At 40.7% G+C, this 14886-nt stretch overlaps 1 protein-coding gene across 1 annotated transcript; it reads left to right on the top strand.

The window, feature by feature from the left end:
* Window positions 1-313: 313 nt before the first annotated feature.
* LOC117254642 (uncharacterized) lies at window positions 314-13939 on the top strand. Its single transcript, XM_033623012.2, has 6 exons — window positions 314-503; window positions 5819-5863; window positions 6263-6307; window positions 8568-8715; window positions 10648-10809; window positions 12330-13939. Exons 1-6 carry the CDS (start codon window positions 453-455, stop codon window positions 13451-13453), a joined length of 1575 nt encoding a protein of 524 aa, XP_033478903.2. The 5' UTR covers window positions 314-452; the 3' UTR covers window positions 13454-13939.
* Window positions 13940-14886: the final 947 nt, after the last annotated feature.

Here is a 14886-nt window from a genome sequence, read left to right as displayed (position 1 = left end):
TAATAAAGCAACAGTGTGAGAGTAAAGCCCTGTTGAAGCAGCAGCCTCTGTGCGGCTGTTGCTGGGAGCTCCGGCCAATCAAAGCCGCAGCGCTCCCATACAAGTAGTTTGGGGGCTGGAGAAGCATGACATCATGCTCAGCTCCGACCCTCTCTGCGAAAACAAAGAATAAAACAAATTTATTTCACTACAGCACGCAACAGTCGACGACAACGACGTCTGCACTGTGATACTCCGCGGCTCCATCCTTAAAATACAGCCGGAGTCTGGCCGCGGTGCTCCGGTGTGTGCGGCGGAGTCTGGGAGGGGCATCCGTCCGTCCGTCCGGGCAATGGCGGATGGGGAGGCCACTGTGTCTGTGGAGTGGGACAGCAGCGATGGGGGCTTAGCAGAATAACATCCCACCTCTGCGTTTATATTTTCTCTGTTTAGCTTGGTATTCATCTGTCGCCATGGACCCAGAGAAAACGCTGACATTCTGCCTCGGGCTGAAGGCTGAGGAGGTAAACGCACCGCACAGCTTTGCTTTGATACAAACAGCTGGGCTTCAGTTCTTCTGCAGAGCAACATGCTCTGCACGGTCTGTGTTGTTGCTGACAAACAGTGGCCTCAACTTGTACTGTACCCGTCTGCCTTTTCCTGTTCTTCATCCTGAGTTGCATCTTTTGACATGTCTCTCCAGGACAGAATGTACATTTGTTGCACCACTGCAGCAAAGTCAGTTTCTATTTGATTGTTTGTAGTGAGAGGAAGTGCTGTCTGTGATGCTGTTGGTCATGCAAAACATTTTATAGACAGTTTTAGAAGCAAGGGCCCTCTAATGCACAACAACATCTTTTAAAATTTAATCCAGTGTCACTAAACTCACCACAGACACACAGTAAACTCTCTCTGGGAACACTAAAGGAAAGTTATGAGTTGTATATTATGGATTTCAGTTGTAGTTTTTTGACTTGTTGACTTGTGTTGCAGAAACTGCACTTAGATTTTAAAGTTGGTTCTTTGTTTGCTGCCATAATGCACCAAGGATTAAACTGTAATATATGCAGGCATGATTTAAGAGCTGTAACTGCCAAACCCCTTACAGCCTCATAAATCTAATATACAGCTGCTTGTCCAGCAGAACACCATACTGCTGATTCAGGACACTGCCAGCTCAACACTGGGAATGATGTTTCCTTGTTCTAAGTCTGCTGTTGTCCAGAAATATTTAGGCTTATACAGCTGTATTCATGATACCACAGTGTAAACTACATCTGTTTGAAAGTGCTCAGAGGAGACATCTATGTTCAGGCAGTCACTGTGACATGTAGAGTAACATTCACCTCAAACCCTGTGATACTAATAGTAACATGTTGCTTTATTGGCATAATTATAATCAAAGGAATACTTCACTTTTTATTCCTCACTCTGTGTTGTGTTGAATTCGTAAAGAAAACTTATTTTTCTCGCATGCCTCCACAGTGAACGAAGAATCTAAAAGCAGTAAACATTGTTGATGAGTTGAAGTCAGTGGGGACAGTGTTTAACTACAGCAAAACTATATCAAAACATCTGCCCCATTTACACTGATTGTTCAGGGAGGTTATTTGTAAGGTGCATTTGCGGATGGAGGGACAGAGTTTTCTCGTCTTTTGGCCACCACAGGAAGTAATAACAGCGCAAAAACTGTGTCTGTACAAACAGGACAGCTTCATTGTCTCCGTAGGGAAATTTGTCAGGAGGTGCACAAGTATTGCTGCCTTACAGTAATGATGATAACGTGTTACGCGTGCAACCCACCATGGGAGATTTTAAAAGTAGCTGTTAGCAGTTAGTGCCTATTTTAAAGAAGAAGAGCAGTGGCCGTAAATGTCAGCAAAACAATGGAAAAACAATTAGATCCAGGAGCTCCTTACCCTCTGAGCAGAGGACGAGATCAGCCACCATATAACAGATGCATATGTCTTATGTCACAGTAGAGGCTGAGGCTGTTGTGTTACATATGATGCCCGTCAGGCTTCCTTTGATTCTGTGTATAATCACACACTGAAGTTGTTTGTTTCTGTCTAAAAATGCAAAGGAGGCATAAAGCAGGGACTGTGCAGCGGCCCTGTAGCGTGATCTCTGTGTGAAAAGGGCTAAAGTTTGTTGTTTTTGGATTCTTCATTCAATACAATAGGGTGAGTTAATAATATACAAATGATCATTCAGGAGATGAAGTATACCTTTAGGTGCAGCATTACTATAATAATGTCGGATAATACGTTTTTTTTCCCAAGTTAATGTTGTTTTAGTATGTCAAGTTTTGGCATTTGATTTTTATTGTGGTAAAGGACTTGGTTCTTATATCTTCATATAAAGATGCAGCATCTGTCTTTATGTGTCTTGACCTTTTTACAGGCTTCAGTGGAGCAAAAAGTGTTTGTCTGTCTCGGCTTCATTCTGACATTAAAAGCAAATCTATTAAGCCCACATGATGACCACAGTTTGCTTCAAAGTCCAAGGAGTCTTGACCTCATCTTATTTACATCTTATTTACATGCAAGTTTTAGAATTTAACATATAATTTAAGTCATAATCTTGACTACATGACATAAATGCCTGTTTTTTGTGCATTTTCTCATTTTACCTTTGCCAACTGAAATACCAGCCTCCAGTTGATTTCCCCTTCACTCATAATTTTTGGGTGTTCAGGTGGCGAGGGAGGCTCACAGTCAGACGTACACAAATTGGCGTGTTCTTCACAGGTTTCATGTCATCTATGTTGGAGTTAGTAAGGTGTGTGTGTGTGTCGATGCAAAAGAGAACTGAGGGACCCCAGGGGTGGAAATCATTTGTGGTTAGTCTGTGGTCTCTGGGGAAGTCTGAATGTACTTCGCATCCACGTGCATGTACTCCACGCTGTGCAGTGGGCTTACCACAGGAACTCAGTTCCCTCTTGACTCTGTATTTCATAACAGTATGAAAGCTTACTTATGACCCACCTGAGGTTATATTTGACAGATGGATATGCAGCAAGACTTTCCTGTTGGGTTTTGTTGTGGAACAATGTTTAGTGGTCTGCATATATCAGAAACAAAAACAGTTTGCAGAATGTCTTATATATAATTAGTTGTAGCAGAGTAGACGCTTCTTTTCTTAAATTAACAAAATGTTTTGTAATAAAGCACATCTATATTTCCCTGAGCTCAATATCAAAAAAAATATTGTTTTGTATTGGTACCAAAATTTAAAGGTCCAGTGTTCAGGATTTAGAGACATGTAATAGAGAGATTGCACATTGGAACCAACTGAAACTTCTCTTGTGTCCCAAGCCTAGGAGAACTACAGTGCAAGAACACAGTTGGCCCCTATTTAGAGTCAGTGTTTGGTTTGTCTGTTTTGGGCTACTGTAGAAAAAAATGGTGGACTCTGTGGAAGAGGACCCGCTCTGTATGTAGATGTAAACAGCTCATTCTAAGGTGACAAAAACACAATGATTCTTAGTTTCAGATGATTACAAACTGATGAAAAAAAGTTTCTTATTGTATTCAAATTCTGCCAATAGATTGCCCTAAATCCTATACACTGGACCATTAAAGTGAAATGTAGGTATTCTTTTAACCTGGACCCTATCTTCCCATGTTTTTGTGTCTAAGTGAGTAATGGAGAGAGTCTTTGAAATTGCAGCTGCAGCGGCAAAACAGGCTGCAATGTGGTCAATTTACAGCTATAAAAACTGCTTGTTTTTGCCACAAGTTTTTTTTTATACCTTCCACTGATCCAGTCTGTTGTGTGTAACTTTGTCTTGCTTAAGTAGCAGTCTTGTCCTGAAATCTCACTGACTTTTCCACATCATCGAAATTCAGCCATGACATTGAAAATCTTTTTTGTATTACTAAGCTACGCTTTATTTGCTCCAACACAACAACCTAATTTCCAGCACCACTGTTTTTCTTGCAATAACCCAACTCTTGCGAGATTGCAGAATGAGACTTCTCCTTGAGTGAGACTTGGTCACATTAACAAACAGACCACCAAAAGGTACGGAAAAACGTTTCATTTCTCTGTAGGGTCCTTTTCATAATGTTGTCAGACACTTATAATAACACTATGAGCCTGTCAGTGACGAAATCAAGCACTTTTTAATGGACGTAAATTGACAGCGCACAATTGCCTGTAGAGATTACACTGCAGCCTGTTTTGCTGCAGTGGTTTCTGTCAATACTGGACCAGTTTAAAACACTGTGGTCTCCCCTAATCACTGAGACACAAAAACACAGGAAAACAGGGCCCAGGTTTAGAAATACTTAAGTTTACCTTTAAGTGTTGTATTGAGGAATGTACCCAGCCATAACAGACCTGCCTGTGAAGATCTTGTGCTCATGGCCACATGGTACTGCCTGCAACCTGATCACTTTTTGGCATGACTTTTTGTAATTTTAGTTTGTCTTATGCTCCTGTATGTCCTTAGATATTTCTCTTCCACCAAAGTGTCATGTAATGTTTGTGTTATGCAATATTAATAAACCTGTGGAAGCATCTGGTGTTGAAGAAGGGTATACGTATGTGATATACTTCAGTAAATAAGAATATCTGTCGGCTAACTAACAGCTGTGTACAGTCATGGTGGGGCAGTGTGTGGAGTTAGCTGCTTGTTGAATTTTGGCTCATTGTCATTTTGGTCTTTGTAAGTAGACAGATATAACTCTGAACCTGTTAATAGCTGTGTGCATGTGTGTGTGTATCTGTGCACGCGCTGGCATGTATGTACAGACACCGCAGCCAACATTGTTCCCTGTGCTGACTACATAACCAGCAGCCAGTTGTTAACAAAAGAGGTCTCATTTACATGGCTGCAGCCCCCAGTGTCTGCACATTGTTTTTGACCGTGGCCCCACATCCAGCTGGCACACACACACACAGGCATATTTTCCCGTTACTCACGGTGGGCCTGAGTGACATTTACAGAGGCGTGAGTGACACACAGAATTTTAAAATCTGCACCGTGACAGAATTACATTTGGGTAGCGTAAATGCTCTATTTATTTCCACTGCAGATAGTATTTGGACTCAGATCGTTATATGATGGATCCTATTGTGTAGCATCCTTATAGGTAGGTCAGCCTGTGTGATTGGTGTAGGTTTCATTGCCTGCTGAGATGATACCCTTGTCAAAAAAATGCCACCAGGGAATTTTTTTAAGATAACCAGATGTTTCATGTGTATACTATGTGACTGATTTAGTGTCAGAATGCTTTGCAGATCAACAGAAAATTCATTTATCAAGCAAAAATGACGAACATTGTCTGATTCCAGCTTCTCAAATGTTGGAATTTTCTGTTTTTCCTCCCTTTAAATGATTGTAAATTGAGTATTTTGGGGTTTCAGACAAAAGAAGCAGTCCGAACATGTCAGCTTGGGCTTTGGGAATGCACGTTTAGTGTATTTCCCCTATTTTCTATTTTCATCACAGTTTTCGAGGTGTATGAATGTGTGAATTTTGAAAGAAACAAGCACAGAGAAAGGGAGAGTGTCTGGAAATTGGTGCCTTCTGGCTGCTATCTAGACACACGAAGGAGAAATAGGTTTTGTTAAAAAGCCATTGACCTTCCCGGCTCCTTGAAGAGCGAGGAGTGTGGGGTAACCGGCGTCGTCACACATGGGAAGCTGCCTTTAGTGGCCTTTTTTTGTCATGCTCGATTCCTAGAACGACAGCACAGTCTAATTTCTTTCCTGTGAAGCACGTGTGCTTGTCACTTGTAACACGTAGTGGCGATCTTCTGTTTATTCTTTCTGTATCATGTCTCTCTCTGCAGCTCCATCTTAACTGTTACATCTCTCTGTGTTTTCCCAGATGACCATGTCCCTGCAGGGGCTGGATGGGACTGAAGCTGCCACGGTAGGGAGCTCGACCTTCACCCACAACTAAACATTTCACACCGCTGGATAATAGAAAATATTGTCCACACGGGTAAAAAAAGCCTCCAAGCGTAAGCACGGTGGTTGCTATGGCGATGCATAATTACTTGTTAGCACTTCTCAGTCTCATGTGTGGTAACTATGTACATAACAGATACAGCAACCTGTTCTTGCTGCATTATTATCGTGGCTTTATGGTTTCGCTGAAGTGTCTGAGCTCATCTCTTCCCCCAAGCATGGACATTTATGATGTGTCGAACATTTATTATATTTAATGTCTGTGTTTAGGTCCTTGGTTTCTTCTCTGCCTCGCACTGACTTGTAAGTAATTAAGATGTGACTGTAAAATTCACAGAGGTCCTTCCATTTCTCATTGTAGGTGGCTGTTTCTCAGAAGGAGGCTGACATGCGCACAGTTAATAAGGTGTGAGATTTTTTATAATTTAATTTTGACCTGAAGCTGCAAATAAACATAATGTCATCTCACAAAATGATGTTAAAGCTGCTCTAATCAATATGTTTCTATTAATAATGGATTAAGTGTGTGATGTGTATTGTGAATGGGGTCACTCACAGAGAATTATCACTCACTATGAAACATTTTAACGTCTTTAAAAGCAAGAAGAATGTTTTGATTTTATGAACCACAACCACTACTACTACTGTTTACTGTCGCAGGCTCATATTAACCCAGTTTAAAGCCACCACAGGCAGCTTTATTCAGCAAAACATGCTGATAATGCCACTTCATCAGGAGTTGGTGGAGACCAAAATGGAGCTAAAAAAAGAGCTAGAATGACAGTTAATGGTGAATGTTGGGGAGTAGTGAACTACATCTAATTAAACTAATAGTTTAATACATGTTTGCAGTTACTTGCTGGTGTTTCAACTATCTGTCTTATTTGCACTGGGATTCAAGTAGTTAACTTAGTTTTTTTGTATTAACTACTAAAATTTAGGGGCAATTTAGGGCCATTACAGGGAAGTTATGATTTTCTTTTATTAAATTACTTGTAATTGTAATTCCTGCAATTGACCTCTCTGACCTTGCCTGGTGCCACTAGGTTGACTCTAGTTTCTTAAACCAGGTGTCTGACTGACATATACACGATATACAAAATCAAAGATGATATCCCTTACACTTTCCGGTGAATACTGGGGTATTTTTGATTTTTTTTGTTTCCATGATGATCTGGCAACATGGCGGCGTGACTGTCGCTAGCATGACAGTGCATTTTAGTAGCTCCTATTTTAGATTTATTTATCTGTTTATTACTTGAATAATTCAACTGAGGATTTGTTTATTTTTTTTGCTGGTTTTTATGTTTCATCATAAAAATGATAATAAAAGGAATCTGAATCTAAATCTGTCTGACAAGTGGGAACTTTTTACAATAAACCCTATTGAGTGGCATTTTTGCTGGCATGTGACTATTACATTTTGTTATAATTTAGTATCACATGCAAACATTGTCAGTTTGGTCATTCACAGAGTAGTTTGTACTGCTTTTTTAAGTAGCTTTACATTTCTCTCTTGGGTAGCTTTGCTGTAGTTCAGCTTCTTCTTGCACAGGGGTAGGCAGTATGTGGCTTTGGAGCCACATGTGACTCTTTAGCCGCTCTCAAATGGCTCCCTGTGACTTTGAATTGAAATTAGGCCACATGTAAATGAATGACGGTTATTTTTTAACCGTGATTCTTACAATATCCAGTCGGAAAAATGTGTAACATGTAGTTCCACAACAAAGTTAAGAAAAATTTTGTCAACTAAAATGTGAGTCATAGCTAGGTCTACAGCCTGGCGCCTTTTCTTGGTGGCTTTTCTTGAGTCTTCTTAGTGAAGCCAGCTGTGGATTCCAATTCCAGCTTGGAAAAGGCTTGGAGGAAAATATAGAATTTAAAAGTACATAGATTTGTTCACTTTCGCTGCAATATACCAAATATTCATAACTATGTTACTGCAGAGTGGCAGCCTTATGGTAAAATATATTAATGATTACACCTGTTAGTAATGTTGATAAGCTAATTTAGACTTAATGGGGCTGTGTTACTATTGCTATGATAAGGCTCAAATATATTTTGCAGCTCCACACAGATATGATTTTTTTTGGGAACAGAAATGGCTCTGCTCGTAGTAAAAGTTGCTGACCCCTGTTCTAGTATGAAGTAACTGATAGCTTGCATAGCTATGCTTTCAAACTAGCTTCCTCAACACTGCAAATGTGACTCTAACGTGTGCCAAAATATAGTGATGCCCCAAAGTGGACAAAGAAAATAGCTGAGTCAAGTTCAAGTTTCACCTACTAGTTTTTTGAGCACCTCTCGTGGTCTTCATCAGCAGATGGCATTTGCTCAGTTGTCATAGAGATGGTCAGTTGTCATCACATGATTGACGTATGGAATTTCAGTCAGGTGTTAACAGGTGATTGTATAAAAGGGGGATTATAATCTCTGTTTTGGTTCAAGATTGATGTCAGATGTAACCGGCCTGCTGTTCTGCTCTGACTTTATCTTCAAAAGCTCTGAGGAAAAACCAAATAAGTAAACCTTACATACATTTTCATGCTCACATTGTGTCGTCTGTCATGAGGGAATACCGTAGCCATACCAACCATTCCAGCCTTATCTCTGCAGTAACACCATTGTCACTGTGCTGGTATGTGATACTGTGTTTTGTCCACTAGGTGGTGAAGCATCATGGAGGCTCTGGTAGCCAGCCTGTTGTCAGCCCCAAGTACTGCCCTGGGGTAAACAACAATCCAGGTTACCTGTGTGAAACAGGGCACTGCTGCGGAGAGACAGGCTGCTGCACCTACTATTATGAGCTGTGGTGTGAGTTAACTGACTGACTTAAGTCCTGAGTTCTGATGCATGACGAGAAAAATCTGGACACAAAGATCTGCTTGTATTTACATTCCTGTTGTATATTAAGAACAGGTTACAACACAGAAGTTACTGCACGTGAAATAATCTGACAGGGAAATTAAGAGAGGGATGTCGTGCAGATCATTCGACGTCTTATTTTCAGTGTAATTCAGAGATTTAATCTAGGTCAACCAGACAATCAGGCTTATAATACTCTATGTTTTACATTGCTGCACTTTGCATAAAAGCATCTGCCAAATAAACTTGATGTAAAACAACAACAACAGCAATAATAATTATTATAATTATATAATTTTGTATACTATACAAATGATGCACATATTGTACATATTTCTTATTCTTATTTCTATTTATGTATTGTAACATGAAAGATATAATTTTATATTTCTAAACTTTACGTACTGGTTTTATACATTGTAATGTGACATAATGCGCATATTTCTATATTTCTAAACACACTAGTTTTACACATTATTTTTACATTTCTATATTTTACATACTAGTTTTTTACATTGCAATATAGCAAAATGTATATATTTTACATTTCTAAACTTTATGTACTAGTTTTATGTATTGCAGTGTAGCATAATATACATATTTCTAAACTTAACATACTAGTTTTATACATTATTTTTATATTTCTATATTTTACATACTAGTTTTTTTTTTTACAATATTCCTTAATTTCTAAACTTAACATACTAGTTTTATACATTATTTTTATATTTCTGTATTTTGCATACTAGTTTTTTACATTGTAATTTAGCAAAATGTATATATTTTTATATTTCTAAACTCTATGTACTAGTTTTATACATTGTGATGTAGCATAATATACATATTTCTATATTTCTAAACTTAGCATATTAGTTTTATACATTGTAATGTAGCCTAATTTACATATGTCTATATTTATAAACTTTCCCTACGAGTTTTATACATTGTAATATAGCATAATGTGCATATTTTTATATTTATAAACTTTACATACTAGTTTTATGCCTTGTAATATAGCATAATACACATATTTCTATTTTAATAAACTCAACATACTTGTTTTATACATTGTAATGTAGTATTATGCACATATTTTGTATATCTCTAAACTTGAGGGATTGTTTTTTATGATATAATGCTCTTACAGAACATATTTAAAAAAGCATTTAGCCTATGTATATTTGACATAGTGAATATTGCATTGTAACGTTTAGGTAAAGGTAATGGATAAGCCGTATCTGGTCTTTTCCAAGTCAAGTATTTTAAATAAACACTAGGGGGCACCAAACTACAGCTTCAGGCTGCATGTTGCAATGCTGTTCAGTTAAATCTGATCATTAAATCTTAAAAATTACATCTGAAACTGTATGTTTCTCTTGGTCAGATCACAGGGTCATATATCATTTGACATTTACAGATGAAGTTATGGCTAAAGGTCATGGTTAAGATGACATTAAAGGATTTATTCTTTACTCGTACGACTGCAGACTGTTATAAACCACTGCATTCATGAGCTATCCTTGAATGTCTCAACTTTTCATTAGGTTAAAAAACAATAGCAGCATATTCGCCACTGAAATGAATTACCTGCCTCAAGTTTGAAAGCTGACATCATGGTCAAATTAATGCACAAAAGTTAGGAAATAAATCTAAAGTCGTTCAGTATGCTTTGGAATACAGATAGCAGTAATGTGGAACATAAATGAATTTATGTGCAATGGGATAGAATATCTAAAACCACCATAATTATAGTCCTTTTAAAACAGTGTATACCTCTGTGTGACCTGAGAAAATCTGGGATGTAATTCTGTAAGCGCGAACCGAACGTTTGTTTTCACGGTGATGTCAAGTTCATGCTGGGCCATTTCCTGCTCTCTGCAGGGTTCTGGCTGCTGTGGACCATGCTGATTCTCTTCAGCTGTTTCTGCGCTTACCGCCACCGCCGGGCCAAGCTGAGGATCCAACAGCAGCAGAGACAGAGGGAGATCAATCTGATTGCCTATAACGGAGCCTGCAACTACCCTTCCTCAATGCTGGACCTCAGTATGTTGGCTTATGATACTACATCTCACTTTTTTTTTTGGATCATGTTCTTCTGTCAGGAGCTGCAGAGAATGTTTAGACTCATGCTTGGGTCTGGACAGTTTTGTACTCACAGTTGAATACAAAAATCAATTTCTCAGAACTTTACATGTGTTCTGTTTTCCACAGTGTTCAGCTGCCCTGAGGACATTTTAAGAACTTAAACGGAAAAAAATTGTGAACCTCTGTTTGTTCTACTTGTTTTTCCAGGTTGTAAACTGCACTCAATCTAAAGAGCCATGATGCAGCCAAAATAACATAATATATTGGAAAGTAAGATGTCAGCAAATCCCATTTCACTAACAAAGACCAGCAAAGTAGTTTTGGGATGACTAAGAATTAGGGAAAGACAGGGTGAGGGTTGTGTTTGATGGGATGATGGGGGTCGACCAGAGACGGTTATGGACCTGGGGGTCGAGCTTTGTGCTTCGTCAACCACCCTGGGGGTTCATAACCAGGACCTTCTTGTTGTGAGGCAATGGTGCTAGCTGTGGAGCCACTGAGCTGCCCTGCTGAGAAGGAAGAGAGGAGAAGAATGGAGCTTAGAGGAGAGGGTTGTGAGGACAGAGAGGCTGAACTCAAATCTCCACCTTGCGGACCGAGCCCTTGCAGACTTCAGTTGTATATAGTGTGAGGTATTTACCGTCATCACATAAAGTCTGTGCGGGCAGAGACTGCAAGCGGCTGATAGACAGCCCACGAGACTGTTTTACTCGTTGCCTTGGAAACGTTTAACTATCACTGCTGTCATATTCATCTATGTGTCATATAAGTTGATGAACAGTGCCTACTCATCTGTTCCTGCAGATAACATAGTCCGCAAGTCCGCAAGTGTGGTGAAGTCCGGACATTTGGATTCAGCAGACAGACAGAAGAGAAAGGGTTAGACACACCTATACAGGTCTGAGCAGGTGTTAATGAGGATTAGCAAGATGCAGGTGATTGAATTAGTTGGAGAGAGAAGCGTGTTTTTGTTCTTGTTCTAGTTATAATAACTTCATCAATAGACTAACAATAAAACTAACAATCTGTCAGCATGTCTTGGGCGCTCAGCTCCAAACCCACCAGTTCCTATCAAGGACGTACAATAAATATTTAAGAATGGACCACAAATATTCAGCTTCCTTTTCAAAAAAGACTGTTTTCATGAGACAGCTGGGCACTGTAGGTCTTAGTAAGCATCACTCAAAGAAATAGTATACAGTGCATTTATCAGGGACTACGTTAAATCAGGGATCAATACACATTAGGTGGACTAGGTAGTAGGGTGTATGTGTGATGGACTGCCATTGTCCCACTGTTCCTACCACACCCACCTCTTGCTTGATCTAATTGGCTGCCTTTGCTTAGTGTCACACTGACGAGCCACACCACTGGAAAACAATGTATTTTCTGGTGACACATCTCAGTGTGATCAGGCCCAACAGGTCAGGCAGCATACTGCACGTTTGAGCTGATACGTGATATGTCTTTCGTCGCAGGTTTTCTGGCATCCTTCAAGTTGCCCTCCTATGAGGAGGTGGCAGCGCAGCCCAGCACCCCTCCTCCACCTTACAGCTCCGTCTTCGCCCTGCAGGGAGGTGCCATGGGGGGCCCTAGCTCCTCTTACCCCCATCATCACCACCACCGTCACCCCTGCCCTCCCTATCTGGGCCCCGGTCCCAGTGGCCTGACTTCCTCCCAGAGCTCTGACAACTACACCAGCTGCTCCTGCGAGTCGTGCTCCCTCACCTCCCCCTCCAGCACCTCCTTCTCCGTTCAGGTGACGGACGAGACATACGACAGCAGCCACATCTCCACGCCCAGTGAAGCAGGGGGCGACTGTGTTGTCATGCCGAGGGTTGGGGCCAGCTTCACACCAACTCCTTCCCCGACTCCTCCATCACAAGTTCCACCTGATGTTATACCCGTGGCTACGCCAGATGTCATACCAGTACAGAGACGCTCCTCTAATGGCAGTGATGGAGTCTCACCTTCAGCTCCACCGCTCTCTCTTCCTTTGCATTCTCGTCCTTCACACCCCTCTCGCCTCCCACTTTCTCCCCTCATTCTGTTATCTTCCCTCCCTCCTGGTCAAGTCCATCCTCTTGTCCTCTCAGACCCACTCGGAGCTGTGGCCATGCAGAGAGAGAAAGAAGAAGAGGCCCCGCCTTGTGTTCCCGCCCCGAGGCCCACTCTGTCTCCCCCTAAACAGGCTCTCTTCTCTGCACATGTTTCTGTTTTCACACATTGCAGCAACAAGGAGGAGCAAAAGCAAGAAAAAGAAGAGGAAGAAGAAGAAGACGACGATGAGGAGGATCATTTCCGGCATCGACGGCTAACGGGCGACTCGGGCATCGAGGTGTGTCGCTGCCACGTGAAGAGAGAGGCACAAGAGGACGAGGAACTACAGAAGGGGCATTTTGGTAAAGGAGGGAAGGAGGCTGTGAAGGAGGAGGAGAGGGCAGACCTGCTGCACGACAGCGTGGACTGTTCCCTCAGAGTGAAGGCTGCCGCTCAGTCACCACACCTGGACGACTGCGCTGAGCAGCGCAGCCACATCTCCTCATCCTCCAGTTTCATCCAGAAGACAGGCGAGGCCATCATCACTGTGGAGTCCTCGTAAGCTGACAGCCTGTTGATGTAGTGGAAAACAGTGAGACGTTTATGCCTGATAGCATCTTTACAGATCAAGACCAGTAGGTGAGAAGTTGAATCACTGAAAGAAAGTCTTGCAGGTTTTGAGGATGAGAAATGGATCCTCTTGTTTTTTCTGTATTCAAGCGAAAAGCTCCAAGAGAAGCCGACACCTGAAAGTCCTGTTTGTAGTTAATTTATTTATGGTTTGGGAGACGGTATAGCTTCCTCTCTAAAGTGATGAAAATGAATTGTTCTTTCTCTGTCTCTCCCCACATGCTAACCAAATCCATTTTTACCAGTGGATCGATGTCAACATCCCTTTGTCCCTCTGCTGTTTGCTTTTCATCTCTCTTCTCTCTGCATGACACAGCATTGGTAAAATAGCATTTTAGCTCCTTGAGAAGAAATCCGTAATAGTCAGTGGTTCCCAACCTGGGGTCAGGACCAGGGGTCATGATGAGTAACAGCAAAAGAAGATGCTACATAAAATTATACGCTAATGTTTCTCAAATCTTTAGGGATAGTTTTACTTCTCTGGATATTTAAAAATGATTCAGATAAAACAATCTGAGAAGCGCAAATCAATCTTTAGCAGACCTGCTCACAACGTCTTGACTTATGCAATGTGTGACGGGTCACAAAAAGGTTGGGAACTGCTGGCTGATACACCGTATTACTCAAATCATCCCAGCAGCAACAAACAAGACTGTTTATCTTTAACTGATTCTTCAGTCGAATAGAATTATATTCTAGGAGTATACGAAGTAAAAACACGAAACAATTCATTTTCAAAACAGCAGCTCTGACATATTGTGTTATATAATCTTAATTTACTGGATCTTTCCAAGAGGTTCACACCTGTTGAACGTTATGTATCGCGGCCACAGGACTAACCTGCAGCCCTTTTTTTCTTGTAGGGTGAATTTTTGCTTTCACCAGCCTACTTCTCTCTGTCTTAGAGGAAATAACGAGAGAAGACGACTCTAATGACTGATTCACAAGGTGTGTGTTTTATACATTGTGTCTTACGTTGCTCCCCAAAGGAAAAAGGGGTGCAAACATTAATTATAACGTGTGGGTGGCAAAGATTTAAAATGGTATTATGATTATACATTGTTGTTTCAGACTGTTACATGATTATACTGTATAATGAACTGTGTGTTTGACTTTGGATTTTAATGTGTTGTTCCTGGTTGCCATTTTGTTCTGTTTTTTGCAAGGCAATGTAAATCTGATTCCTCCACGGACGGGACTGTTGAGTTTTGACGAGGCAGAAACTTTAAGCCTGATCTCATCACTGATAATGAATGTAAAAGGTTTATGCATCGCAACACAAAAAAGATCAATTGTTTACGGATCATTTTTATAGCACGACGCTTGGTGTGGCTTGGAAACCTCTGGAAAAGTTTCCTAAAACTG

This window comes from Epinephelus lanceolatus, chromosome 3 (assembly GCF_041903045.1).
Source record: "Epinephelus lanceolatus isolate andai-2023 chromosome 3, ASM4190304v1, whole genome shotgun sequence".
In the NCBI taxonomy this organism is placed as follows: Eukaryota; Metazoa; Chordata; class Actinopteri; order Perciformes; family Serranidae; genus Epinephelus; species Epinephelus lanceolatus.
Note: the sequence above shows the minus strand (reverse complement) of the source record. Positions and strands in the feature narration are given on the sequence as shown.